This window comes from Eucalyptus grandis, chromosome 9 (genome assembly GCF_016545825.1).
Source record: "Eucalyptus grandis isolate ANBG69807.140 chromosome 9, ASM1654582v1, whole genome shotgun sequence".
Lineage (NCBI taxonomy): Eukaryota > Viridiplantae > Streptophyta > Magnoliopsida > Myrtales > Myrtaceae > Eucalyptus > Eucalyptus grandis.
The window spans coordinates 36,443,473-36,467,736 of record NC_052620.1 but is presented as its reverse complement, the minus strand read 5'-3'; the positions used below and the strand labels follow the sequence as shown (position 1 = coordinate 36,467,736).

General features: G+C 43.2%; 6 protein-coding genes across 6 annotated transcripts; 2 read left to right on the top strand and 4 right to left on the bottom strand.

The window, feature by feature from the left end:
* Positions 1–651, bottom strand: LOC120288290. The gene has a single exon (XM_039302100.1). It carries the CDS (start codon positions 471–473, stop codon positions 267–269), a length of 207 nt encoding a protein of 68 aa, XP_039158034.1. The 5' UTR covers positions 474–651; the 3' UTR covers positions 1–266.
* A 1,049-nt stretch (positions 652–1,700) lies between these two features.
* Positions 1,701–4,932, bottom strand: LOC104424868 (pentatricopeptide repeat-containing protein At1g73710). Its single transcript, XM_010037393.3, has one exon. The coding sequence runs from the start codon at positions 4,757–4,759 to the stop codon at positions 1,880–1,882; it is 2,880 nt and encodes a 959-aa protein (XP_010035695.2). The 5' UTR covers positions 4,760–4,932; the 3' UTR covers positions 1,701–1,879.
* Positions 4,933–6,584: 1,652 nt separating this feature from the next.
* Positions 6,585–12,740, bottom strand: LOC104424869 (secretory carrier-associated membrane protein 1). The gene is made up of 13 exons (XM_010037394.3): positions 12,426–12,740; positions 11,134–11,199; positions 10,602–10,703; positions 10,442–10,504; positions 10,172–10,205; positions 9,917–10,039; positions 9,189–9,251; positions 9,008–9,101; positions 7,895–7,940; positions 7,724–7,791; positions 7,329–7,377; positions 7,068–7,133; positions 6,585–6,975 (listed from the first exon to the last, which is right to left on the bottom strand). The coding sequence occupies exons 1-13, from the start codon at positions 12,474–12,476 to the stop codon at positions 6,889–6,891; spliced, it is 912 nt and encodes a 303-aa protein (XP_010035696.1). The 5' UTR covers positions 12,477–12,740; the 3' UTR covers positions 6,585–6,888.
* A 1,708-nt stretch (positions 12,741–14,448) lies between these two features.
* On the top strand, positions 14,449–18,141 carry LOC104424870 (lipoyl synthase 2, mitochondrial). The gene is made up of 4 exons (XM_010037395.3): positions 14,449–15,064; positions 15,244–15,455; positions 15,968–16,347; positions 17,748–18,141. Exons 1-4 carry the CDS (start codon positions 14,625–14,627, stop codon positions 17,868–17,870), a joined length of 1,155 nt encoding a protein of 384 aa, XP_010035697.2. The 5' UTR covers positions 14,449–14,624; the 3' UTR covers positions 17,871–18,141.
* A 114-nt stretch (positions 18,142–18,255) lies between these two features.
* LOC104424871 (serine/arginine repetitive matrix protein 1) lies at positions 18,256–20,463 on the top strand. The gene has a single exon (XM_010037396.3). The coding sequence runs from the start codon at positions 19,422–19,424 to the stop codon at positions 20,328–20,330; it is 909 nt and encodes a 302-aa protein (XP_010035698.2). The 5' UTR covers positions 18,256–19,421; the 3' UTR covers positions 20,331–20,463.
* A 722-nt stretch (positions 20,464–21,185) lies between these two features.
* On the bottom strand, positions 21,186–24,056 carry LOC104424872 (formin-like protein 4). The gene is made up of 2 exons (XM_010037397.3): positions 23,555–24,056; positions 21,186–21,982 (listed from the first exon to the last, which is right to left on the bottom strand). Exons 1-2 carry the CDS (start codon positions 23,885–23,887, stop codon positions 21,767–21,769), a joined length of 549 nt encoding a protein of 182 aa, XP_010035699.1. The 5' UTR covers positions 23,888–24,056; the 3' UTR covers positions 21,186–21,766.
* Positions 24,057–24,264: the final 208 nt, after the last annotated feature.

Genomic DNA, 24,264 nt, shown 5'->3' with positions numbered 1-24,264 from the left:
TACCCGTTTGAACTCATTTAGATTATATAATTTGCACTCTTTGAAGAAAATCAAGAGAGCAAGATACATGTCATTAGTCATTACCAAAATACTAACTTCCCTAACCAAAGTCATCGATCATCATCTGGCAAAAGAATAAGAACTGAAAAGATGGAAAGAATCCAGACCTATAGGAATCTAATAACTACGGAAGTTAACATGTAGGACCTAGCCAAGCGAAGTAAACCCATCGCTCTGAACAAAATGCATCGGCTTCTCCCTCAACTTCATCGGTAAGACCGAAGAGTGGCTCCGCAGAAGGTGCAGATTATGGCTTTCCAGGACTTCCAATAAAAGGGGACGCAGATAAACCGAGTGGCAGTTTTCATGTCAGCAACGCTGGCGCCCCCGCCGCACCTCGAGCAGATCCCGGCCGCTGGCTTGCTGCTCTTCACCTTCCTCTTCTGATCCACAAGAAAGCAGAAGAACACCATTTGTCTTACTTTTCTTCTTCACAAGATTCTCTCTTTGTTAGTTGGTTGAGAGTTTTCAGAGTTTGGGGGTTGAATGATTCTGGGTTTTGCTAGTTTTGAGCAGAGGAACGGCTTTAGTCAGCTGAGAAGTGAATGTCTGTTGAAGCGAAGTTATATAAGGCGAGGAGGTGGGGGAGTTAATGGTAGGAGCAGCTATCCAGTACAGCAACTAATCAAATGAATGAGAGTGTCCATATGAAGCTGAAAAGGACTCTCTCAAGTTGGGCATAAAGCGAGCCTTCTGATTATGCGCCACGTGTGTTGACAGTTGGATCCGCCAACTTTAAAGGCAGAGCCATCCTTATAAAACCCTAAAGCTTTTATATCACACTCATCAAGCGCTCTTGCCTGTGACAAGCCATTTAGCAAGCACCGAAATGAAACAAAAAATACTTAATTTGGAGCGACAACATGTCGAGATGCCGTTTGATGCGTGGCATTGCATAGAGGACTTTCCTCATTGGACGGCTGGGAGACTCTCCCACGTGGGCCGGCCACTAGGACAAGGTTGCCGTCTCATAATTACTGACGAATGTGGGCTTTCCTGGAGGGAGTATAGGTGGCGGATGGGCCTTCTTTAAGTTGGCTCCGGTTTTCAATGGGAGCCACCTCAATCAAGAACATGGGCAGATGATAATATCTGACATGCCCTCGTGTTCAAGATCGAGCAGCGATAGGAAGAAAACAGATATGAGTAGCCAAAAGAGACTCACGGCAGAATGTAGCCACAACAGAAGCTGTCAAAGTCAGGACCACGACTGGTCTCTCTCCATGCCATGAGATGGAGGATGAGTGTAGTTGAGTTTAGAATCAACAGATTGTGTAGAATAAAATAGATATGACTATCGATGAGTACACTCATTCTCATTTAGAGCACAACAGTGTTGCGAGAGTTTACGAACGCTTGAGTCCATTGAATGGGGTGGGCCAGAAGTTGCTGATAAAAAGGGAAAAACAAAACTGGGATTGTTGCCATAATATTCAAACCATACAAGACAGCTAGAGTTTCCTGCCAACCAGCCAGTCAGCGTTGCAACATAACAGGTCGATAAACATAAACAGTATGAATTCCAGTAACTAGGGCCAAGCAAATTTGCCAAAAACATGCAATATCCATTCCATATCGATTATTCTGGTATTATATGGTTCCTCCACCAATGAATTTTTAATACCTTCACATGTTGGTCCTACTGAACACCAGATTCCACTGCTATAAGATAGTAACAAACACGATATCTCAAATAATATATACAAATTTATGTGGGGAAAAATTTCAGGAAAGAATGATGAACCAGGTGCTTCAGGATACAGAAATTTCCTGTTTGAAACCTACGGCTATCCAACTGACACTAAGGGCTAGAGCTACATCACTCACTTTCAATTTCCGAATCAGAGTTCTGTTGTGGTTCAAAGGCAAATCTCATCTCCTTGTTAACCAACTCAGCGAGATCAGGCCTTTTTGCATTTCTGTAAGCCTCTGCCACTGCCTCGAACAAGGACTCATTCGGCTCAATTTCACTATATTTTAGTTGACTATGAACACGTCTCACCCCTTCGATCATACCCGATTTTCCATAACAACCAACCAGAATAATGTAAGTAACGTGATCAGGCTTCACACCATCGTCTTGCATTTTCATAAATATGTTCAGAGCCCGATCAACATCTCCTAATGCGCCATAGACGTATATACAAACATTATACACAAATGAATCAAGAGTAAGCTTTGTTTTTGAGAATACTTCACAGGACTCATATGCTAGAGAATGCAAGCCCACGACGGAGAAAACAGAGGAAATTATGGCTTGTCTCGCATAAGGTTTACCTTCATGGTAGGATAATTCCAGCTGCTTAACAGCTTCAATAGCCATACCTCCCTTCTTCAACACCGTAAATATTACTCTGAAGGTCCCACTATCAGGTAAAAGCTTTCGAGCCACCACCATCTCATGCAACAACTCACCACACTGACGCAGTTGGCCATTAGTGGCATAGCATGCCATCACCTTACTATATGAAGGACAATCTCTCAATAAACCTGCTTCTTTCATCTCCTCAGCAACCTCGATGGCTTCATCAAGCATACCCATGTTCTTATACAGGTACATCATGTTTGCAAAAGAAACCCCATCCGCCATATTTTCTTCTCTCATGCCATTGAAAATAAGTTTTGCTTCAGATATCATGCCGAGATCTGCATAAAGATTGATCATACTGTTTGATGCAATGACGTCCAAACCGTCCTCCATATTTTTCATCCTTTCATACACAGCTTTTGCTCCTTCCAAGCAACCTACTTTACTGTAAGCCTTGATGAGAGAAGTCAAAATTATCTTATTTGCTGGAATTCCACGTTGTTCCATCCAATGGAAATATCGAAGAGCTTCTTCAACTCTTCCAGCTTCAGCAAAACCATTTATTAGACAACCGTACACAACTTCATTTGGTTTAACGCCTGCCTTTTCCATTTCATCGTACATGTGAGCTGCATCAGGAAGCTGGCCCAGGCGAGCATGGCAGGCAATCACAGCAGAATAAGTCACAGCTTGGGGTTTAAAGCCAAGTCTTTGCATTTCAAGTAAGAGACCTTGAGCTTCTTCTACCAAATCACCCCCAGCAAACATCTGAACGAGAGAATTATAAGTGCATTCATCAGGCCATGTACCCTGATTTTTCATGCTCTTGAAAAGGGAAAAGGCTTTATCATAAAGCTTTGCCTTACCATAAGCTTTGATCATGACGTTGTATTCCAAGACATCCTTCTTCTGCCCAATGCTTTTCATAAAAAATACGGATTCAGCTTCAGCCCAGAAACTCTTTTCGGCGTAAGCATCCATAATTGCTGCTCGTGTTTTCGGAAGTAGCTCCCGATCATTCTGAAAACTCTCAAGAAGAACTTTAGCGCAATCAAGCAACCCTTTGTTCACATACATCTTGATTATATCAGGAAGAGAATGCTCATCAATATTACTGCCAGACTTTCGAATTTGTTCAATGACACCCACCACCTCTTGGACCATATTCCTCTCGCATAAAATATGGATAACAGCTCGGTGAGTCACAACATCAGGGAAAAGACCAACTTTCCTGATCTTTCTATAACAATCGAGGGCCGCATCAATGTTCCCTGCCTCAGCATACAAAGATAGAAGGATATTATAAGTCTTTGTATCAGGAGATATTCCGCTTTTGTCCATTTCGTTTAGCAGGGCTTCTGCTTCAGACAAGTGGCCATGACTTCCGCAAGTAAAAATCATGGTATTGAAGGTAATGACATCCATGGGAACCCCACGACTCAACATTTCCCTAAACACAGCAGCAGCATCCTTTAGGCGCCCTGCCTTCCCATACAAATCAATAAGAGTATTATACGTAGACGTGAGTCGTGGCTTCCGAACAGAATTCTCCGAATCGGCAGAGCCCGAGATTCTCATCCTCCCACCTGTCTTAAAGAGCTCGGTCGACAGGAAATGCTTATAACTAACAGGTGCTAAGCCGAACCCAGTTTCAGACTCGACCATCGAATCCAATTCGAGACCGTCCAACTCGACCCGCCCATCGCACCAACCCTTGTAGAACCTCTCCGCCCTATCGAACTCCGCAGCATCCTTCAAGACCCTGACGACAGTGTTCATGGTGACCTCATCAGGAAACATCCCCCTCAACTTCATGTGCTTAATCCACAAGAGCGCTTCTTTCACCATACCCGCCTTCCCATACACATCGACGAGCATCCCGTAGGTATTATGAGTGGGGAAGACGCCGCCTTTCGCCATCTCGACCCAGCACCTCCGCAGGTCGTCCCATTTCTGGGCCCTGCCCAGCGCCCGCAGCACGATGTTGTAGTGGATCACGTTGGGCACGTAATCCTCCCGGGACTTGAAGAACTCCCAGACCCGGACGACCCTCTCGCAGGTGCGCTGCTCCTTGAGGACCACCGTCTGCTCCTTGGGGCTCAAATTCGAACAAACGGAAGAAAGGGCTTTTTCCAAGTCGTCCTCCGCCTCCAAGGACCGCAGGACCGAAGGCAGGACGCCCCCGTAAGACTTCCTCTGCTTCCTGCCGTTCGACGGGGAGACCCTGGAGGGGGCCAAGGCCAGGGCTTTCGCGCGGCACTGGAGCTTAAACCCCAGAAAGACCCCGCCTTTCGAAGTGGGCAGGCGAGGGCCGGGCGTGCGGTGCGGGAGGAGGTGAAGACGGAGGCCGGCGTCGCGCAGCTTGCTGGAGCTGCAGGTGGGGAGCGACATGCCGCCGTCTCTTGCGTTTCCGAGGGTCCGGGCGATGGTGGCGCGAGGGATGTGGGAGTATCAGCTGCGGTTCGGCGACGATGACGACATCTCGAGCGTTGATTGAGAGAGTGAGGAGTTGGTAATTACATCGAACGGTGGAGAGAGAGATTGCTTCTCGTTTGACTTCTTTTGCACTGCTGAGGTGATACGCGAAGCCCTTTTCCCTGTGTTGGAGTAATGCAATTTATTTAGTTTTAAGGAATACCTCACCCATGAGATAGGCAACTAAGGGTGAATATCGGTACAACTCGGATCAATCCCGAGTGTATATATTATATACGATATATCTAGAACATATATTTATATATTTAATATATTATAATCCTAAGTTAAATGGTGTTAACAACGTTAAACGGTTTCTTATGGCATTCAAAACGGCGTAAACAATATTAAATGCCTCCGAGCGGCGTCGTTCTCTAGTACTCAATCTTTTATATCCTCTTTACCCCTTAGTCTTTAATTTGCCAAAATCAAAATAAACAACTTTCTCACTCGCCGCTCGACTTGGTCTTAATTGTTTTTATGATTTCTTGCTTTTAGTTGGTATGGAATTTCTATTGCTACCTTATTTTAAATTTGTTGAATACATATTGGTATTTATAGTTAGATTGCACAATACCGCATTATTGATGAAATATATAATTTGAAATGATAAGTATGTCTTTTTTCAAATAGTACAAAAAATAAAATAAAAAATTATTAATTGATCCCAGGTTGACCCTGGAACCAAACTGTACTCAATCCCAAACTTAATAGGGTCGATCCTCAATCCCAAAAATGGATAACCAACGTTGATCCTAAAGTTAAGAGATGGACCAGTCTAACTTGGACCATGCTCACTATAATGGTAACCCATAGTTGGTGGAAATTTTTTTTGATTTCTCTCACTCGAGAACTCGATCTCGATTGCATACGAGGACCTGCCGTCTCGCTATGTACTTAGCCGGTGCGCCATGTAAACAGCAAAAATGCCTATGATTAAATCAAGGGTTCACTACACCAGTAGCCATTTCTCACAAGGGTGAGCATCATTTCAAGATAAAATCAAAGAACCGATCCGATTTCATATTATACGGAACCAGCAACAAGCCTTTGTTCAATGACACTCACCACTTAGAACCTGGGATACTAGCAAGGGTTCAGTGACATCAACCATTTGGAACCTAAAACAAGTGTTCCAATTTTTTGGCAATATCCATAACCGACACTTCTATTTTGATAATGTTTCGTATTTTAAATTATGACCAATACATTGTAACAAATAGGGTAATTAGATGTGATAATTCACTATAATCATTCAATTAAGAATACAAATAGATCTTGAAACCTGTTATTGAGTAGATTTCAAGTTCCTAGATATCTTTAGATATCTAAAGTAGTTTCCAGGTCGCAAAAATTAGGAAACTAATTCTGACAGATATTCCAGGTTCCCCGGTTCCCAGTAAAATCTAGACAAATTCGAAAACTGCGCACTACTAATTTCTCACTTTTCTAGCTTATCACAATCGACAGTAACTTTCTGCTCGAGTATTTGCAAACCAGGCCAAGGTTAAATTGGGAAAGAGGGCAAGATGCATGCACAACGTTGCAGCCGTCTCCCCATCTGTAAAAAGAGGAGGCACCAATATAAGATACATGAACAGCAATAGCGGAAAAGGAGCAATAACTGGATGAGTGCATTATCTGTTTTCATGCCGATTACACTCCCCGTACTAAAGCGACAATACAAATCACAACTATCTAATAGAGAGAAGGAAAAAAAAAAAGAAAAAAGAACAGAGGATTGGGAAAAAAATGATCAAATAATATGAAAAAGAGAATCTGCACAGAATGAAAGGAATTGTTTACACGTTCTAAAGCAGAGGAAGACACTGTTCACAAGAAGAACGGCCTATGCAGCCTGTTGCAGTGAAGAGGATCCTATAATAAGTTGTAAGTCCAAAGTAACAGTCAAAGGAGGGTGACCAAATATCCACAAAATGAAACAAACTCATCAAGAGCACAGATTGTCAGTACTGATATAGTATCTGCGACCCGCATCTGCTCAAAATCTATTTTTACAAAACCATATCCTATGAACGGCAGTCTCAGATCGCAGCCATCATGGTTCTCCTAGCAGCCTCGCGCTTCATCTCTGCAGCTTTGCCACTACCTCGGAAATACATGTAAACTTGCTGCATAATTGTAAGCATGATAAGGAAACTCATTAAAAGCAGAAAAAGAAAAAGAAAGAAAGAGACAGCATCATAAAGTTCAACCATCAGACCTGAAGGACCCAGACGCTGAGAAGTGATTCGATGCAGAAAAACGCAAAGCCAACAAGGTAGAATATCTGAATGTAAAGTAGAGACAATATCAACACCATTAAAACCAGTAAAATCTCCTCCTTATACTAAGGTAATTGAAAATGAAATCTTGAAAAAAGTATTTTGCTGCTACTGCAGATATGTTGCGCCTGAGTGTATTAGCAGTGCACTAACAGTTCAACGAAATTCTTCATTGAAAACGCAGAAAAGCTTCTACTTACCCCAACCAAAGCATGACCAGTCAGAAGATCTATGGCAGGCAAGATACCTCTGTGTACAGAAAACAATCACATATACCATCAGTTTTAAGTAACAAAAGGAAATATCACCTTAAAGACTAAGTTACATCTTTGTAACACGTTCATACTGGATAAAGCAATATATAAATCAGGTTACTTGTCAAATGCAGCCAAAAGGTTATCCATTCTTCTCTATAAGACAAAATCAATTTGAAAGAAGCAAATATTACTTGCTCCCCAAATATAAATGAGATGACTCAGTAAGATGAAACATCTTTGCTTTTTCATCTCAATTAAATCACATTCACAAGGAAAGCAGTCTTCTAAGTGCTGAGTACTAAGGACAAACAGCATAACAAGAAAAGGAAAGTAATTACGTCAGAGATTTCCCCTTGAATATAATTGGAGGAGCAACGCAGGCAAAGATGCAAAAACCAAGGTGTATCTGCAAGATATGAGCATGGATCATGAATGAATCATTTTCTAATATATCTTTAAAGCATGAAATAACTGGAAAAAAAAAGAAGAAGAAAAAAGCAAACACTTACCAGGTAAAAAAAGAAAAACCACCCAAACTTAAGGGCACTGTCAGTCCTGTATTGGAGATGACAAATAATTACAATGACAGCAGGGAAAGAAGAACAAAGTTTTCAAACAAAGTCAATAAAGAGATAAAGAGAGAAACCATGGCTCCCCAATAATGTCATTAATATTTCCAACTAATCATATTTACACGGGGAAGGAAGACACTGCAAACTAGACTAAGGTTACCATTCTCTATTAGCATTTCCAGCACATTTGGCATTGTTGTAACTCTGGATGCTAGCTTTTATGGTTTACTTTGCTGGGACTTTCCGTAAACATATTTTTGAAGTTTTGCAGTTATCAGAAAGCGTCCAGTGGAAAACTTTGTGCACAGTGCCAAACAAGGCTCTCAGGTAAGCCCAATACCATGTCTAAGATATATACTAATCGAGTAAGTCGGGTAATTATGAGTGAAAATAATATATCCTCACCATCAATGATCATGCGCTACAGAATCATTCAGACGAACCTTTAGGATGTAAGGAATGGAGAGACAGAAGAAGCTACGAAGATTAGTTTTTAACTGCTTAAGTTGACAGTTGTTTGTGCATTTAAAGGTGTGCCAGGCATTTTATTAAAATTGCTGTAACTCCAAAGTGCAACAGTAGATGCCACAAACAACAAGGGAAGAACTTAGTCTTTTGATTATACAGCACTGTAGCAGTGAAATGAGTTTGACCACAGAGGTTGTAGACATTGTATAGCTTTAAGATATTACAGTTCCTAAGCTGAAACTCCAAAGCAAGTCAAGGCACCTTAAAAATCTGCCATCAGGTCTTTCTGCTTTAAGGTGTTTCAGCTCTGGGAAGTTTTGGAATGCTTGCCAAACACCTCAACCAAATTTAAGTACCCACCCTGAAAAGCTAAATCAGTTGATCTACTTCATAGCACTCCCCAACACTCATCAAGTATCGTAAGTGTAAATCAACTGGAGATGTAATTCTAAGTGTGCACAAGCAAGCACAACCATCTCAATGATATCATCACCAGGGATAGGTCCTCCAAGGAAAAACTGCCCCCTAAAAGCAGTATTGTTGCCAACTTAAGATACAGTGCTTTAGGGTTGCACAAAATACCTCATGGCACGATATAAAGGGCGATACCACAGCACATAAGCTCCAGGAACACCAGATATGAAGTAAATTATGGCCAGAAACCAAATAGTGGGACCTACAAAGAGAAGAGAAAATTAGACATAAAAGTCATCACAAAGCAATAATCTAGGAGAAAGATACTTCTGAGAAAGAATTTGAAGACCTTCTCCTTTGATCCAGGCAGTAGTCACTGCCACAATATTCCACAGAAGGCAAAGAACCAATCCTGAACAATGCTTGTGAAGTTAGCTGGCTGACTCTCTACAGATCATTCCTAACTGATTAAAATTACTCTTAAAGCAATAACCAAAAATAAACAAGCATAATCCACGGCATTGGCATTTCATTTAAAGTTTATATAAAGATAATGAACAAGATGAAACAAATGTAACAGAAGCTCTGGTAAACATTTGTTCTAGTCAACCTTCAGAAAATATCATGCTAAGTTCACCCAATGTACATACAACTTGGACCTATAAAATTCCAATGCCAACAGGTAAAGTTCAAGACAAGTGGCAGCATGTGCTGTTATATAGATGTTGAAAGTATTAGGGGCATCAAACTTTCAGGCAAAGAAAGAAATTATGAGATCATTGGAATCTTTAGTTGCCCTATCCAGCTTCCATTGCTAACCGAAATGCCATATCGCAAAACTTTCTTAATGCAACTCAGGCCAGAATTCACTTAGCACTTCCCAAACTTATAGTCCTAGGGCTGTAGATAAATCCTGAAAAGAGATTGAGACGCAGCGCTTACATGTACAATGTCACCACTGACAATGGCATGTCAATACTTTTAGTACGAAACTTTGAGGATTAATCTAACACGCATTTCCTACCAAAACAATCCATACACTATGCTCAAAACAATCCAAGATAGAGCCTGACATACCCAAATATGTTGTGAAGGCCACATACTGAATCTTTTGAAGGTGGATAGGTATTTCATTCGGAATGTCATGATGGATAATAGGAAAAAAAGGTGGCCAGTTCTTCTCCTCAATCACTATTCCAGCTGCAAAAGCAAAAGGAAAGGCTTAATATTAAGTAACTAGATGAAAGACATGCATATTGCTATCTAAGATCCAACATATTAAGATCTACATGTCAACGAAAAGTCGAGGTACGTAGGACAGGGATATATAACCTCGAGATGCAGCATCTTCTCTTCGTTTTAATTCCTGAGAAGCGTGAATAACATCAGCAGAAAATGAGGTCAACAATGAAATCCACTCAAAAATCAATGGTATCATACTAACATGCTCTGCAAAAGGCACCTAAAATTTGATGAATCACATACATTCACTATATCAAACACTGATTTAACTTTAGCAGATAAAGAGAAGCATCTGTTGACAACTTTGACCAGAACACTTTTCATTTTTGAAATAAACACTGTGAATAGCTAAGAGAATACCTGTTCTCTCTTTTTCAATTCAGCCTCTTTAGCTTGAAGTTCCTTCTCCTTTGCTTTTATATCCTACGCTTAAACAGAAAGTGTACCAAGCTCGTTTCAAATGTTCTTATGTTGTGAGACTGGCTAAAGCAGCATAGTATTCCAGGATAGCCACTGTTACCTTTGCATTATCAAGAGGAATATCAATTGTTGCACCACGATCATATGGCTCAGGAGGAAGAGGTGAGAGCCTTGAAGTTGCAGGTGGGACACTCCCAGGATTCTAAGATGGAATTCGAAAGTTAAATTAGAAAAAGAAAATAACATGTGGTGGAAACTAATCTAATGGCTCAGGCAAGCCAAATCACTCAAATTAATGGCACATGGTGACTGGGGAGGCCTGAACAGGGAACCAACAAAGAAGCAACAAATAGAAGAGCTGATCACAAAAGAAAATATAGATGATATATTTATCCATCATGGGTGATAAAAAAAAATTGTTGTAAATAACCTTATTTATCAATTCTGTATTCATAAGATATTCATTTATGAGTGATAGGAAGTTTTGCAGATAGCCTGCTTCATCAATTCTCCATGTAGAAACTGTTCATTAGCCATTCCCCACTCTCCCAAGAAGCCTTGTTATGATTGTACCAACTTGGAAACTGGCTAGAAACATCATAAAGAGCATAGGAGGTTAAGAGAAAACGCACCGTCATATAAAATGCGCCTCCACCATAGTTTGACTGGCCTGCCCCCTTCCCTCTACCTCCTTGGTCCTAACACCACAAGATGAAGAAACCACATTCACCAACCAGATCATCCAACATGTTGACGTGATTCTCATAATAGTATGATGTTCATTCGTAACATGCAATGTTTAGAGACAAAAGATCAGTGTGAGATCTTCAGAAACAACAAAACAGAATAACCCATCAATTCCATCATTCAACATGGTCAGCTAATAGATTTTCCCGTTTATTTTATTCGACAATTAATCAGCAGTACTTCATTTTTCTTCTTGCATAGTAATCAAAGAAAAACGTTCTTTGTGCTAAAAAAGAGGGATGCAGAATCATACTGCAACATCTGCAGATCTTATTCATAGGGTACTACCCAGACACACACAGATGATGACCTCATCTACTTAATCCGGTGAAAGATGATGCTGGGTCCATTTGTTTAGCGATAAATTAACAAAGATTTTCCTAACTATCATCGTTTACGTCGCTTAGGAGTTCATTGGAAAATGTTTTTATCATGAACAAAAATGTTTGTGCATAGGTCGTTGTTAGTAATGAAAATATATTTCATTGACTTGTTATTTTAAGTGACAAGAACAACGAAAATTCGAAAAACAAAATTCCAAAATGCTGAATTTCCTACTCAACTAGAATAAGCCACGTTTATCGTTGATTGAACATTGAGAATGATGTGGCCTCGCTATGCAAGAGCTTATAAGATCATACTTCAACCGACCCACATTTCGATAGCTAACGGCAGAAATCAGCAAGCAGGACCAAAATGAGGGACGAAACGTTCAAACACTCTGTTCTCTCACTAAATTCATATAGCAAGCGATACTCAGCTCAGCCCGATTCAGGCGAAGCAAGGTTCATTCTTTCGGCACGGAATCAGAGAATGGATTGGCCAAATACACGATCAGTTTCACCACTCGTCGACACCGAATCATCACCAAGACAAGATTAACAAAAACACACAAATAAAAAAAAAAAAAAAAAGACAGTAAATATTCTCCTCCCACGGCCTGCACGCTAAGATCGCACATGCTTTCGTCCCCACCAAAAGAACATCCAATCAACAGATCGAGCGATCTAACCAACCAGCCAGGCACCGACAACGAACGAACGAACGAACCACAAACGGCGAAGCGAGGACATCTCATGAGCCGAGCAAAAAAGGATTAAAAAAAAACGCCAAAGCTCGCGCGAATCCCAACCAGCCGAGCGAGCGACAACGACAATGCGCGTGCACGAAATCTTACCGCGAAGGGATTGACCTCCTCCTCGAAGGGATTGGGATCGAAGCGACTCATGAGATCCAATCGGGCGCCCAACAGATCTCGACCTCAATGCCTGCCGAAGCGAACCCCCGGGGACGCGCAGAGGATGATGGCGCGGAAATCGCGGGGAGACAACCTGGTGCTCGACGGAAGGAGCGCACGCGGGGAAAGCAAAAAAACGCGAGATAGAGAGAAGAGAGAGAAAAATAAAGGACAAAAGTTGGTTTCCGGGAAAAAGAAAATGATCGGGAAAACCAGACGGGAAAACTATTCCTGCGCAGGCGGGGAGGAGAAAAAGAGAGATGGGGCGGGGGCGGTGGACAGCGACGGTTCATATACGTATATATATCGCGAGATTCGGGTTCGAATCTGAATGACTGCGGGTCCCATTTGGGCGGATTTCGGGTCATAAATCTTGGTCGCCGCCGAAATGTAATCTCGGATTCATAATATATAATGTGACGTGACAATTTACCGTCTTTTGAAAATGTAATCGGTTTTGTTTTTAATTGTGCTCTGAACGTGCATAGACTATTTGGAATATTTCATTCAATTACGATCTGTCTCGCTCGACTTAATTTCATCCACATATTTTGGCAATACTTTCTTAAATAATTTTATTTTCTCTGTTGCAAAAAGCGAAAAGAGATATTTTTAAAATATTAGTCGATGTTCTTGCAAGCTTTCGTATATTCTCAATATGCCGAGACGCTCCTCTTCTATACATAGCTACAATCTTCTAAGTTGCAAAGGAGCATGTCGAACGAGTTGTGATCTGAGTTTTATACTTGTTCTAGACAGACCGAAAGTTGGCGTCTTCTTTCGAGTTGTGTTCAAGCCGCTCAAGTCACCAAATTATCTCGAGAGCTTTAATGCTTGTTTGAATACAACATATTGTTTCTACCCAATCATTCTGGTCCTGCAAAACATTCTACTTCCAAATTGTTCATGCCACGTCTAGATCAATCAAAACGCATAGATCAAATTAGGTTGGGAAAAGGAAATGTTGCAACCCAAATTGACATATTTCTATGCAGTATAAATTTAGCAATCTATACCAAATCCAATCTATATTGATATGATACCAATTTAGGATAATCATATCAAAATTGAAATAAAGAGTATGAAGCAAACAAGCGCAAGATTAAATGAGAACAAGATAAATGATTGATGTAGGTTAGCTACAAGTCAGTTGTAAACTAATTTAATACTCATATTATTTTTTGATTTTATCATTTTAATCTTGTTTTTGACTTATTTACTAAATATGACTAATACATATGATTACTCGACACATCAAATACAAGTTTATCAACCCATTTGAGAATCCTAACGCATTGATTTAAAATGAGGGTGCCATTCTAGCTATAAATTGATTTATGGAAAATAAATAGATTTTTCTATTTCCATTTATTTATGATTTTCTAAGCAAGAATATCCGTTTGATAATGACATAAAATTTATACTCTAAAAATAAAAATTCGTTTGATAACAATATAAAATTTATTTATTTCGGGCGACGGCGATGGCGGTAGCCGGCGACGATGGATGGTGGTGGCGTCAACCAGAGACAGATGGACAACCCGCTCGTAGTAAAAACGAACGATGAGAAGGGTTTTTATTTCTCATTTCGTTATAGAAATAAAAAAAGTAAAAAAAAAAATTACTTTTGATTTTTATTCAAAATTCATTTATGAAACAAAAATTTATTTCAAAAATAAAAAAATAAAATAATTTTATCAAACACATTTAATTTAGAATAGAGAAAAATTTTGATTTATCATGCATCTCTAAATTTCCGATCCCGTACGGCAGACAATTCGCCCGGCGAATCTTGGAGTCGGGTCACGACCCACTAACAAAATCGGGCGAATCGGGTCCCCGCCACGATCCGAAGCGCTGAGGCGGAGCTGATCAGGTGGTCCCCAGTGCCCGCCAGCGGACGGTCAGGATTCGATCTCGACGCCCATCTAGCATCAACAGCAACCGGTAGCCATCGACCAACCCCGAAGAAGCTCCACGGATATGGCGATGGTCTCCGTCGCAGAAGAGACGACGACGACGACGACGCAGCGACATTAACATCGCACGAATCTCATCCCTCTCTTTCTCTCTCTAGCTCGCTCGATTTCGTCCGCAGCAGGAAGAGAGAGAAACGGGGATCGAGCCGAATCCTTCGCAATGCAGTCGCGCCTCCAATCCCTCCTCCGCACGCGCCGCCGCCTCCCCCTCCTCTCCCCCTTCTCCTCCTCCGCCCCCCAGCCGCCGCCGCCGCCGCCGTCGTCCCAGGCCGCCGCCCAGACCCTGGCGGGGCTCCGCGCGCGGCTCGCGGCGGAGTCCCCGTCGCTCTCCGACTTCGTCGGCCTGAAGACGAGCGACTCCTACTCCGTGGAGGTCGGCACCAAGAAGAAGCCGCTGCCGAAGCCCAAGTGGATGACGGAGTCGATCCCCGGGGGCGAGAAGTACGTGCAGATCAAGAAGAAGCTGAGGGAATTGAAGCTCCACACGGTCTGCGAGGAGGCCAAGTGCCCTAATCTGGGCGAGTGCTGGTCCGGCGGCGAGACGGGGACCGCCACGGCCACCATCATGATCCTCGGCGACACATGCACCAGAGGCTGCAGGTGGTTTTCTTTCGTTCGACCCTCTTTATTGCCTTATAATCGATGTTCTCATTTGGGGCGTGCGTGGATTTCTTATGTGGGCGCTTGAGTGAGGGAATTGGCCTTAACAAGGAATGTACGGATTGTGCGGAGTTAATTGTTGAATCTTGAGCGTGCATTGGGTTGTATGTTGTGGGCAGATTCTGCAATGTGAAGACTTCGCGCACTCCGCCGCCACCGGACCCCGATGAGCCAAGGAATGTGGCGGAGGCAATTGCTTCTTGGGGTTTGGATTACGTGGTGATAACTAGTGTGGACCGGGATGATTTGCCCGATCAAGGGAGCGGTCATTTTGCCGAGACGGTGCAGACACTTAAGGCACTCAAGCCCAAAATGCTTATTGAAGCCTTAGGTATGGGAAGCTGAACACGAGAATGGGTTTTCTCATTCGTGAATGTGGGAAATTGAATGTTTTGAAAGCTTAAAATCTATATTGTTTTAGCCTTTCCTGGCGTATGGGTGGTATCGATACTCATGGACCAGTTAGGGTGATTATCATGTGTTCTAATAGTTAAATCTCATGTGCCTGGGCATTCTGGTTGGCAAGATTTCTCTGCTACAAGTTCCTTAATTTTTTTTTTCCCTATCAAGAAAGCTAGGAGGCAAGACAAAATTTGGCTTGGATCATCAACCTTATTTGGCACTTCACATGTAGGATTTTATGCTGGTTGCAATTATCATTTCTATGTCTTCTGCTTTAAATTATGCTAAGCTGTGGGAGTTGAAGGTGTTAGTTGTAATGCTTAAATGGGCTACATTAAGGCAAGGATGATCTTCAAGTGAAGATATATTCGATTGATCAAGAAACAAATGGTGTAACATAATTTTTTTTCTGATCGTCAATCATGTTCTTTACTAATGCAGTGCCAGACTTCCGTGGAGATTCTGGCTGCGTAGAGAAAGTGGCCAAGTCAGGGTTAGATGTCCTTGCTCATAATATTGAGACAGTTGAAGAACTCCAGAGTGCAGTACGTGATCATCGTGCTAATTTCAAGCAGTCTCTGGATGTTCTCATGATGGCCAAAGACTATGCACCTGCGGGGACACTTACCAAGACTTCAATAATGTTAGGCTGTGGTGAAACACCTGATCAGGTTATAAAAACTATGGAAAAGGTAAGGGCAGCAGGAGTAGACGTGATGACATTTGGTCAGTATATGAGACCATCAAAACGTCACATGCCAGTTTCTGAATATATCACGCCTGAGGCTTTTGACAAGTACCAAACCCTGGGCATGGAAATGGTATGCCACCCTTTTTCCTTTTTTCTTTTGTCATGTGAATCAATTGGCGTGCATGATATGGCCATGTCTGACTATTCTGGTTCATGTTTCTTCTTTATCTCATTTAGGCGTCAATCTTGCTCGTCTCAACTGCGTTGTTGAATTGTCTATATGGCTTAGAATTACAGCCTTAGATCAAGATGTGTGTTGAAAATCTGTTGTGCTGCTAGCTTGTTTTCCGAACTATTTTAATTGATCTCACGATTAGTAGCAGAAAGTAAAGCCCAGCGGTTGATTTCAAGATATGGCATGGTCTTTGATATTGCCAAGGAAAAAGGAAAATCAGGACTAAGACTATTTTGCAGTGCGAGAGTGGATGTTCTACTGAAGTTAATCTATCCTCGTGATGGGAAAGTATCTCCTTTTGTGATCCCCACGTGTGGAAGAATGTCAGGCACTAGATGTTGAAGTCTGTGCTATATAATTGAAAATATTGCTTAACGTGGATCCGGACAGAAACTTTCTGAACTAAAATCATGATCACAATCAATAATTATCATGAGTTGCTTTTCCTCATTGAGGAGTGTGATTCACATGAATATATTGCTATAGTGAAGAGAGCAAACTGAGCGCCTTGGCTGTTATTTTAGTTGTGCAAAGATAAATCAAGTATGGATGCCCAATGTAATGATCATGTTCTTTGATAAAATTGGACCATCAAGTTTGTCAAGGCTTATTCCAGCACGATATAGTTGTGCTCATCCCGATAAAACATGTGTAACTTAATATTTGAATGCCAATGTTGTTTACTTTATCAGAGACAAACTTGCACTTGTATTTGTCTGTATTTTTAGCTGAATTAGCAATGAGGCGAGAACTATTGTAATCTGTATCATTTTTCTGTGCTACTTCCAAGTAAGGAACTTTGTTTGGACAGCATCTTTATGTTCTCCATGTCATTAAAAAGTAAGAAGTACTGGAACTGCTGCTATATGTTATCAGTGCTGCTAAGCATCAAATGTTCCTATTATGACAATCTCATGAGATTGGCAAGATCATATATTTTTTCAGTTTTATTGATTCAATGTACGAGATTGTAGCAATTTGGTTATGTCGCAATGGTGTGAGATGGTCTTCGGTGGTTCTCATGCGTCATATTCATGAGTTTTACATTGAACTTCTTATCATGCTCCACGAACATTGGAGCTTTCACATCTCTGCATACGAAAAAGAAAACATAGAGAAACCTGGGTGTAAACATACGCTGGATAAATTGACCGAGTGTAAATCATGGTTAGGAAGTTGACATACTCATTAGTATCAAAACCTATGGAGCCTCTGTGAAGCTATTATATTGCCTCTTACTTTATGGACAATATTTTATGAGACTGGCTGCTGAACTGTGGTTTCTGATGTTGTAGGGATTTCGGTACGTGGCTTCTGGTCCAATGGTTAGGTCATCATACAAGGCAGGGGAATTTTATATCAAATCTATGATCGAAGCAGACCGTGCCGGTTCTACACATCTTCCTGTCTCTGGATGAATTGGCAATTGATTGCTTTGCTTTTTAACCGCAAAAACTGTCGGCTTCTCTATGTTGCTTCCCCGAGGAATATGCAGCTCAAGCTAATCTAATTTGATGGGTCCGATTGGGGTCAAGAATGACACGGAACCCGGGATTTGTCATAGAGGGTACCGCTTTGAGCATGTAACTTCACCTTGCATGATTGTCTTGAGCTTGTGTCGCTTCTGTTGTTGGAGTTTTCCTTGTATATACAATTATTTCTAATAATCACATCATCAAATGTTACACACGTCACATTGTCTCTGTTTCTTAAGCATTTTCTTTTCCATTGCAGAGGGTTTTAAGCCCATTAAGCTGCTGAGCAATGCTCAAGTTTTCTGTACTTTCTATTACAGATTTTGTAATTTGGCCAGCGACAAGCTCGCGACAGTCGATCCTGTGCGCGTCTGAGCGAGTCAAGTCCACATTCTAGGCATTTTGGGTAATGGGTCCGACTCCAAGAGCCGTCTTTATGTGCCATGAGCCATGAATGCATCCGAATCCGATTCCTGTCTGTGCAGTAATCATGGTCGGTGGATGGACGTTCTTTAACTTTCAGATGTAGCCAGGCTGTTTTCGTTCTCCCACTCTTGAACCACCGACAGTAAGATTGGATTCCTGTGACCCTCCTTTCTTTCTGTCATTTTTTTTTCTTCAGTTTCGCCGATAGATTCGGGCGAGCTTGACCGTATAGATGAAACACACGCTCCATCATAATCAGCGAGATTTCCCGAGTTGCGGCTGCATTAGAACATGTCTTGTACTCATTAAGTCCCTCATTGGCTCGTGAATTCGAGAACCTCGACGGTCCACCACGGACAATCTGCGTCGTCAGTTTTGATGTTGTCGCCTTTTCGGCCTCCAATCCATTTCATTTCCTGAATTTTCTTTAAGCCCAAACGCATGTCATTAATGATGCCAATGTTATTATGGTACGATGCGCAAGGGACAAGCTTTTTCCCACAAGTACTCCATTGAGAAAATTAATGTTCCGCCATCATTGCTGTGGAAAAGAGAGTAACTGGTCGTCTCTCGAATGCCTATGGTATGACCATTAGCCAATCAAGATTTTCCTTTCTTTTTTTTCTCATTTTTCTTCGGGTAAAGATCCAATGGATAGCTAGAAGCAGGACGGACTACCATGCTCCTCTCCAGTCCACCGCACATGAATCCACGTTTCTGTCGTCCCGCTCTGCTTTTTCAATTCTTCAAGAAACTTTCTTTTCCTCAAAACACAAACTTCCACACACTCCCCCTCTCCCTCTCCCTCTCCATTATTTCTCTCTCCACCAACTCCTCCAAGTTGACTCTTCTTTCTTCCTGCCTGCCCCCCTCTCTCTCTCTCTTTCTCTCTCTCTCACTGCAGACAGTCGTTGAAGCTCAACCCTTTCAGTCCTCGCCAAATGGGTTGCTGTCTCAGCAAGACCCCTCCTCCTCGCCGCCGCTCTCCGCCGGACCAATCCCGTTGCTCGCCGCCAAGGTCTCCAGCGCCGGCATTCGGGAAAACCCACGTCGCTCTCGCCCCTCAGAATGCGGGGACGAGGAACCCTCCTCCTCCGCCGCCGCCGCCGCTCGAGGAAGAGACGGTCAAAGAAGTCCTCTCCGAGACGCCGTTGCCGCCGAAGCCCCAGCTTCCGGAGGCCCCGCCCCCCCCCGCCGCCGCCCAAGCTCCAAGAAGACGGACCCGAGACCAAGATCCTGATCAGCAAGCTCGAGGAGGCCGCCGAGGTGGTGTCGGAGTACTCCGAGATGTACAGCGTCACCGAGAGCTTGTCGACGGCGACCACCGCCACCACTGCCACGGATAAGCGAGACGCGGAGGTGACCAGCAGGGAGTCGCGCGAGGTGAGGCAGGGGCTGAAGAGCAGATCCCCGGCGAAGGTCCCGAGGAAGCGGCCGCCGTACGCGGGGGACCTCGCCGGCGGCGGAGGGGAGAGGAGGGGGTCAACCGGTCCCCCTCTCCGGCGAAGAGGAACCTGGCCGGCGTCACGGGAGCCGGTCGGGGGCGGGTCAGGGAGGCGGGCCGGGCGAGGACGGCGGCCGTGCAGCAGCGAAACGCGGGGTCTCCTTCCGGCGTGCCCAGGCGAGATCCGGGCGAGACGTCCCGCCGTCGGTCGAGCTCACCGGCGACGAGGAGGGCCAGCGAGGCGGGTGCGGGCGCGGGCGCGATGGGGTGGAGCCCCGCCAAGCGGGCCGCCGGGAGCGCCGGCGACCGGCCGGGGAAGGGCGAGGGCAGGGAGGATCCGGTCGCCGAGAGCGCAGCAGAAAGGAAGGGCGGCGAGGAGCACAGGGACGCCGTGCCGGAGCAGGGGAACGAATCTCTGGACAACCCACTCGTGTCCTTGGAGTGCTTCATTTTCCTTTGAGTCCCCCCCGGCAACATGTTTTTTCCTCGTTAGGATTTTAGCTCAACACGTGATCATGATGCTGCTGCATTGACATGGACTGGTCGGAGAGAGGAACAACACCATGTTGGTAATTCTCGATTCGGTGAGGTTTCCCAACGGGCCAAACTCAAAATGTAGAACGGTGTCTTTTTGTAAGTATATATGAGATTTATGTATCGTTGGCATGGGGATGTGCAAATCGTATGGTCCTCTTGGCTCTTTTGCTCCTGCCTTTATGGGGATGGGAGGAGGGAAAGGGAAAGAGACTCGTTTGCTTTCTCTTTCTTGGAGTTTGGGTGGTGGAACCATCATGCGTACAAGGCCCCAATTTGTCTTTTTGCTTAAGGATCTTCGCCTTGGATTGTGTGCAGGGTGGCTTCCACAAGCAAAAGCAAGGTTTGGGGCTTGATCGAGGGTCTCAATCACATGGGTCAAATGTGGCATTGGTCATTGCATAAATTGAGGAAAATAAAATTTGCTCGATGCTTTATATCGCGTGATAGGTTGAAAACGTGTTGCTAATCGAGGAGGCGATTTCATTTGCTTTTATAGAGTGGATTATAATGGATGCACTTATCTTGAAAATGAAAATACGACCGTATCATGTGATTCACAATATATATGTTTCTTATTATGAAGATTCAATGGTTGAAATTGATTGGCGCAGTTTGTACTAGTACTATCAATTTCTCATTACGCATTGCTTTTGGTAAGGTAAATTGACAAGTCATTATCCTAGAAAAAGCATGAGAATAGAGTTATTTCATGGAAATTTCATTGGAGATGACTGGATAAGTTTTTACTTAGAACTCAATATGTAATGGATTGAGTGATTTCAACCGATGGATCATGTAGAGCTCACGTAGGGTCTACAAGATCAAATGTCGAAATTCACTCGGCAACCAAGTTCAGCAAAGAGCATCCCCAGATTTGCCCTTAATTTTATTGCAGCTTGCCGATGAAAAGCATCTTAACCAGCAGCATCTCCAGCTAGAGCTACGAACAGTGAAGCCGAAAATCTCATTAGGCGGGAACCAGAAATTCATTTACGAAGTTATCTGATAAACTCGAAACTGATACTTGAAGTATGCTGAAGGTCCAAACCTCTGGCCCAAGATTAAGTACAGACGTCACCCAAATGCAAAACAAGAGAAGAAACTTGAAGAAGGGTCTCTCTAGACACTTAGAAACGAGAGGGTCCATTCGGTGATAGAAGACTTTTCTTGAGTCTTCCTTTCACATTTTCGGTGGCCGCCGAAGTAGAATCAACTGGGAAAAGAGCAAGAGAGAGAGTCGAGAAATCAGCGGTTCCTTTTGACCACCGTACATCAGCATTCACGCGTTTATGTTTCGACCGTTCTCGCTTGCTTCGGAAAGCATCTGCTCAGCTGAGACACTGTATCAGCGATTCGGTCCGTCTCGTCATGCACGTGTCAGTGGATCTGATCGGCTATACACCACAAGTTTCTGGTCGACGGGTCTCTGCTGCTACCTCCCAATGGATCTTGAAAGACAGTGGAGGTACAAGGCATGGTCGTGCCGTTGATGGAGAGGCTGAGAAATGGGCTCTCGAGGACAAGGAGCAGGCGGCGGCTGCGAGGGCGGAGGAGGAGTTGGAGGAGGAGGAGGAGCGGGGTGCGCAATGAAGGTGGGTATCTGCTCCCCGGGCATCAGCACCGACACTCCATTTGCATACACGCTCATCTGCTCGAACGCGTTAAACAGTCAAGATCCCATTAGGATAACCAAATAAGAAAGGGATTTTCATTAGCGAACTCCAATGCAGAAAACGGGGAAATAAGTTCGAGAAATCTCGCCTAAAATAGCGAGCAGATTTCTATCGTTCCATGCAAGATCTGATGCATACACGTATAATACAAGAAACATGGCATATACTTTGCTAGATATATGTTAAACTATATCATATTCTAAAAAGGGTTCTCGAGAAAGGGTTCTCGAGCCAGTTAAAGATTAGACCTGATCACAAGTCTAGTGACCCGAGGCTCGTCGAGGCCCGGCTCGAGCCACAAGGGCCCGACGACTTTTCGGACGGGTTTGGGTAAGCGTGTATGAGCAAGAAAGCCCGGCCCAGCCCTGCCCAGGACTTGTATTTAAGATTTGTAAGGCATGCTAGGGCAAACTTTAGGACTGACTCGATAATCCAAACTATGATAGCCTCTATTCGAGATAAACTGCATGCCAATTAATAATTCCACCGTATAGTTAGGGAAGAGCAACAAGAAATATAGTAAATACAACCTCATTTCTAACAAACATGGGGACATACCGAAATCCCTAAATATTTTAACAGGAGCAGTTAGGGAGTGGCAAGGCACAAAGGGAGCGCGAAATCCGGAGCACGTCAGATATAAATAAGGGCCTTGGAAACGATCAATCAAGACACCCATCACTTCATATTTAATGAAAGATCTGCATTAGACTAATGTCTCCACATACTTATTGAGCATAATTAACATTAAATAGTATGATTTTAACCACATCGATTGCACCCAACGTGAGAAAAGTCGATAAATTAAGACCGGCGAGGCTTGTGGAAAAAAGGGCCGTCGTCGTATTACAACTCACTAAATGAAATTTAGCGACGGCGGAATTAAATGCGAAGCCTAGAAAAAGAGAGATTAGGCGTGGAACTAGAAATTAGATAGTAATTAGAAAGTCGAGCCAGAACAACAAACAATAATCTAACCTGGGTTAGTATTAGAAGATTTTGATGGGCACGTGAAGATGTTCGCTAGATTTCCGAGATCTAATTTGATTGGCGAGTTCACAATTATTTATCTTGTTTTTTTGCTTGGAGTTGGGAAGGAAATCCGCTTATGCACGCCAGGATTTTTGTATCCGCATGAGGACAACATGGATTATTGTCTCGAGACTAAAAACTAGAAAATCACCCAAAAAAAGAAAAAGTAAAAATAAAAACTGCCTTCATTGCTATGATAATGAATTTTTAGGGTTAGTTAATTGGGACTGAACACTAAAACGAATGGATAAGACAAACCCTAATTATCTTTCATGCTTGCAGAAACCTTTGCCATCTAAAACATACATGAACCAAAGAAGAAATTCCGTCGGTCATGCTAGATTTTAATTATGGATAAAAACATGTATTCAAGAATATATAGATGTACATATATCTGCTATATCTAGAAAAAATAAGTAGTAGAAAATAAGTATACGTATTTGCATTATCTCCCCACTAACCATCAAACAAAAAATACAGAGAGAGAGAGAGAGAGAGAGAGAGAGAGAGTTTACTTTGGGAGAAGAGGGGTGATGAGGCTTCTGAGGCAACTCCGCTTGAGACTCCACGTCCAAACGGGTCGTGCTCCGGCCAGGAGAAGAACCCGACGGCGACGGCGACGGCGACGGCGAACTCGTCCGGCTCCTGAGGAACCTCTCGAAGATGGCCATGAGGAGGAACATGGAGATGAGGATGGCCGTGGCCACGAACCCGAACGACACCGCGTTCACCGAGTCGTCGAAGTTCGTCCACCGGCCTTCCCTCTCGGCGTACGTCGTCTCCGGCGCCACCGCCGCCGCTGGCTGTTCCGCCGAGCCCCATCCGCGGTAGTGTTCGCCTCCACCCATTCGCTATCTTCGCTGGAAAACCCGGAGAACTAGGGATGCCTCACCAGGACCCTGAAGAAGTACATAAAGAAGCTCGCTCACGAAAGAGAGAGAGAGAGAGAGAGAGAGGGGGCGCTTTAGCTGGTTTGCAGTGAAAAGGAAACAGCCTCACGAGGGAGACGCTATTTCCTAGGTCAATATTACTCTATTTTAGCAATACCTACAGAGCTCGTCGAATACTTATTATAGGTGCTCAATATGAACGGTCTATTTTCTTTTTTATGTCCACTACGCACAATGCAATTCAGTTTATACGAACGATACAATTTCCTAAATTTGATTCTTTAATGATTCATGAATGTGCTGAGACACTATTTTAATAATTTCTCTTTTAATGG

Coding starts and splice junctions, on each gene's coding strand:
- LOC104424868 (XM_010037393.3), bottom strand. CDS start 4,759: ATGTCGCTCCCCACCTGCAGCTCCAGCAAGCTGCGCGACGCCGGCCTC.
- LOC104424872 (XM_010037397.3), bottom strand. CDS start 23,887: ATGGGTGGAGGCGAACACTACCGCGGATGGGGCTCGGCGGAACAGCCA. Junction 21,983..23,554: donor ATCACCCCTCTTCTCCCAAA/GTAAACTCTCTC, acceptor GCGTTCGAGCAG/ATGAGCGTGTATGCAAATGG.
- LOC104424870 (XM_010037395.3), top strand. CDS start 14,625: ATGCAGTCGCGCCTCCAATCCCTCCTCCGCACGCGCCGCCGCCTCCCC. Junction 15,065..15,243: donor ACATGCACCAGAGGCTGCAG/GTGGTTTTCTTT, acceptor TGTTGTGGGCAG/ATTCTGCAATGTGAAGACTT. Junction 15,456..15,967: donor AATGCTTATTGAAGCCTTAG/GTATGGGAAGCT, acceptor TTACTAATGCAG/TGCCAGACTTCCGTGGAGAT.
- LOC104424869 (XM_010037394.3), bottom strand. CDS start 12,476: ATGAGTCGCTTCGATCCCAATCCCTTCGAGGAGGAGGTCAATCCCTTC. Junction 7,941..9,007: donor CCTTTATATCGTGCCATGAG/GTATTTTGTGCA, acceptor TCTCCAATACAG/GACTGACAGTGCCCTTAAGT. Junction 6,976..7,067: donor TCAGCGTCTGGGTCCTTCAG/GTCTGATGGTTG, acceptor ACAATTATGCAG/CAAGTTTACATGTATTTCCG.
- LOC104424871 (XM_010037396.3), top strand. CDS start 19,422: ATGCGGGGACGAGGAACCCTCCTCCTCCGCCGCCGCCGCCGCTCGAGG.
- LOC120288290 (XM_039302100.1), bottom strand. CDS start 473: ATGGTGTTCTTCTGCTTTCTTGTGGATCAGAAGAGGAAGGTGAAGAGC.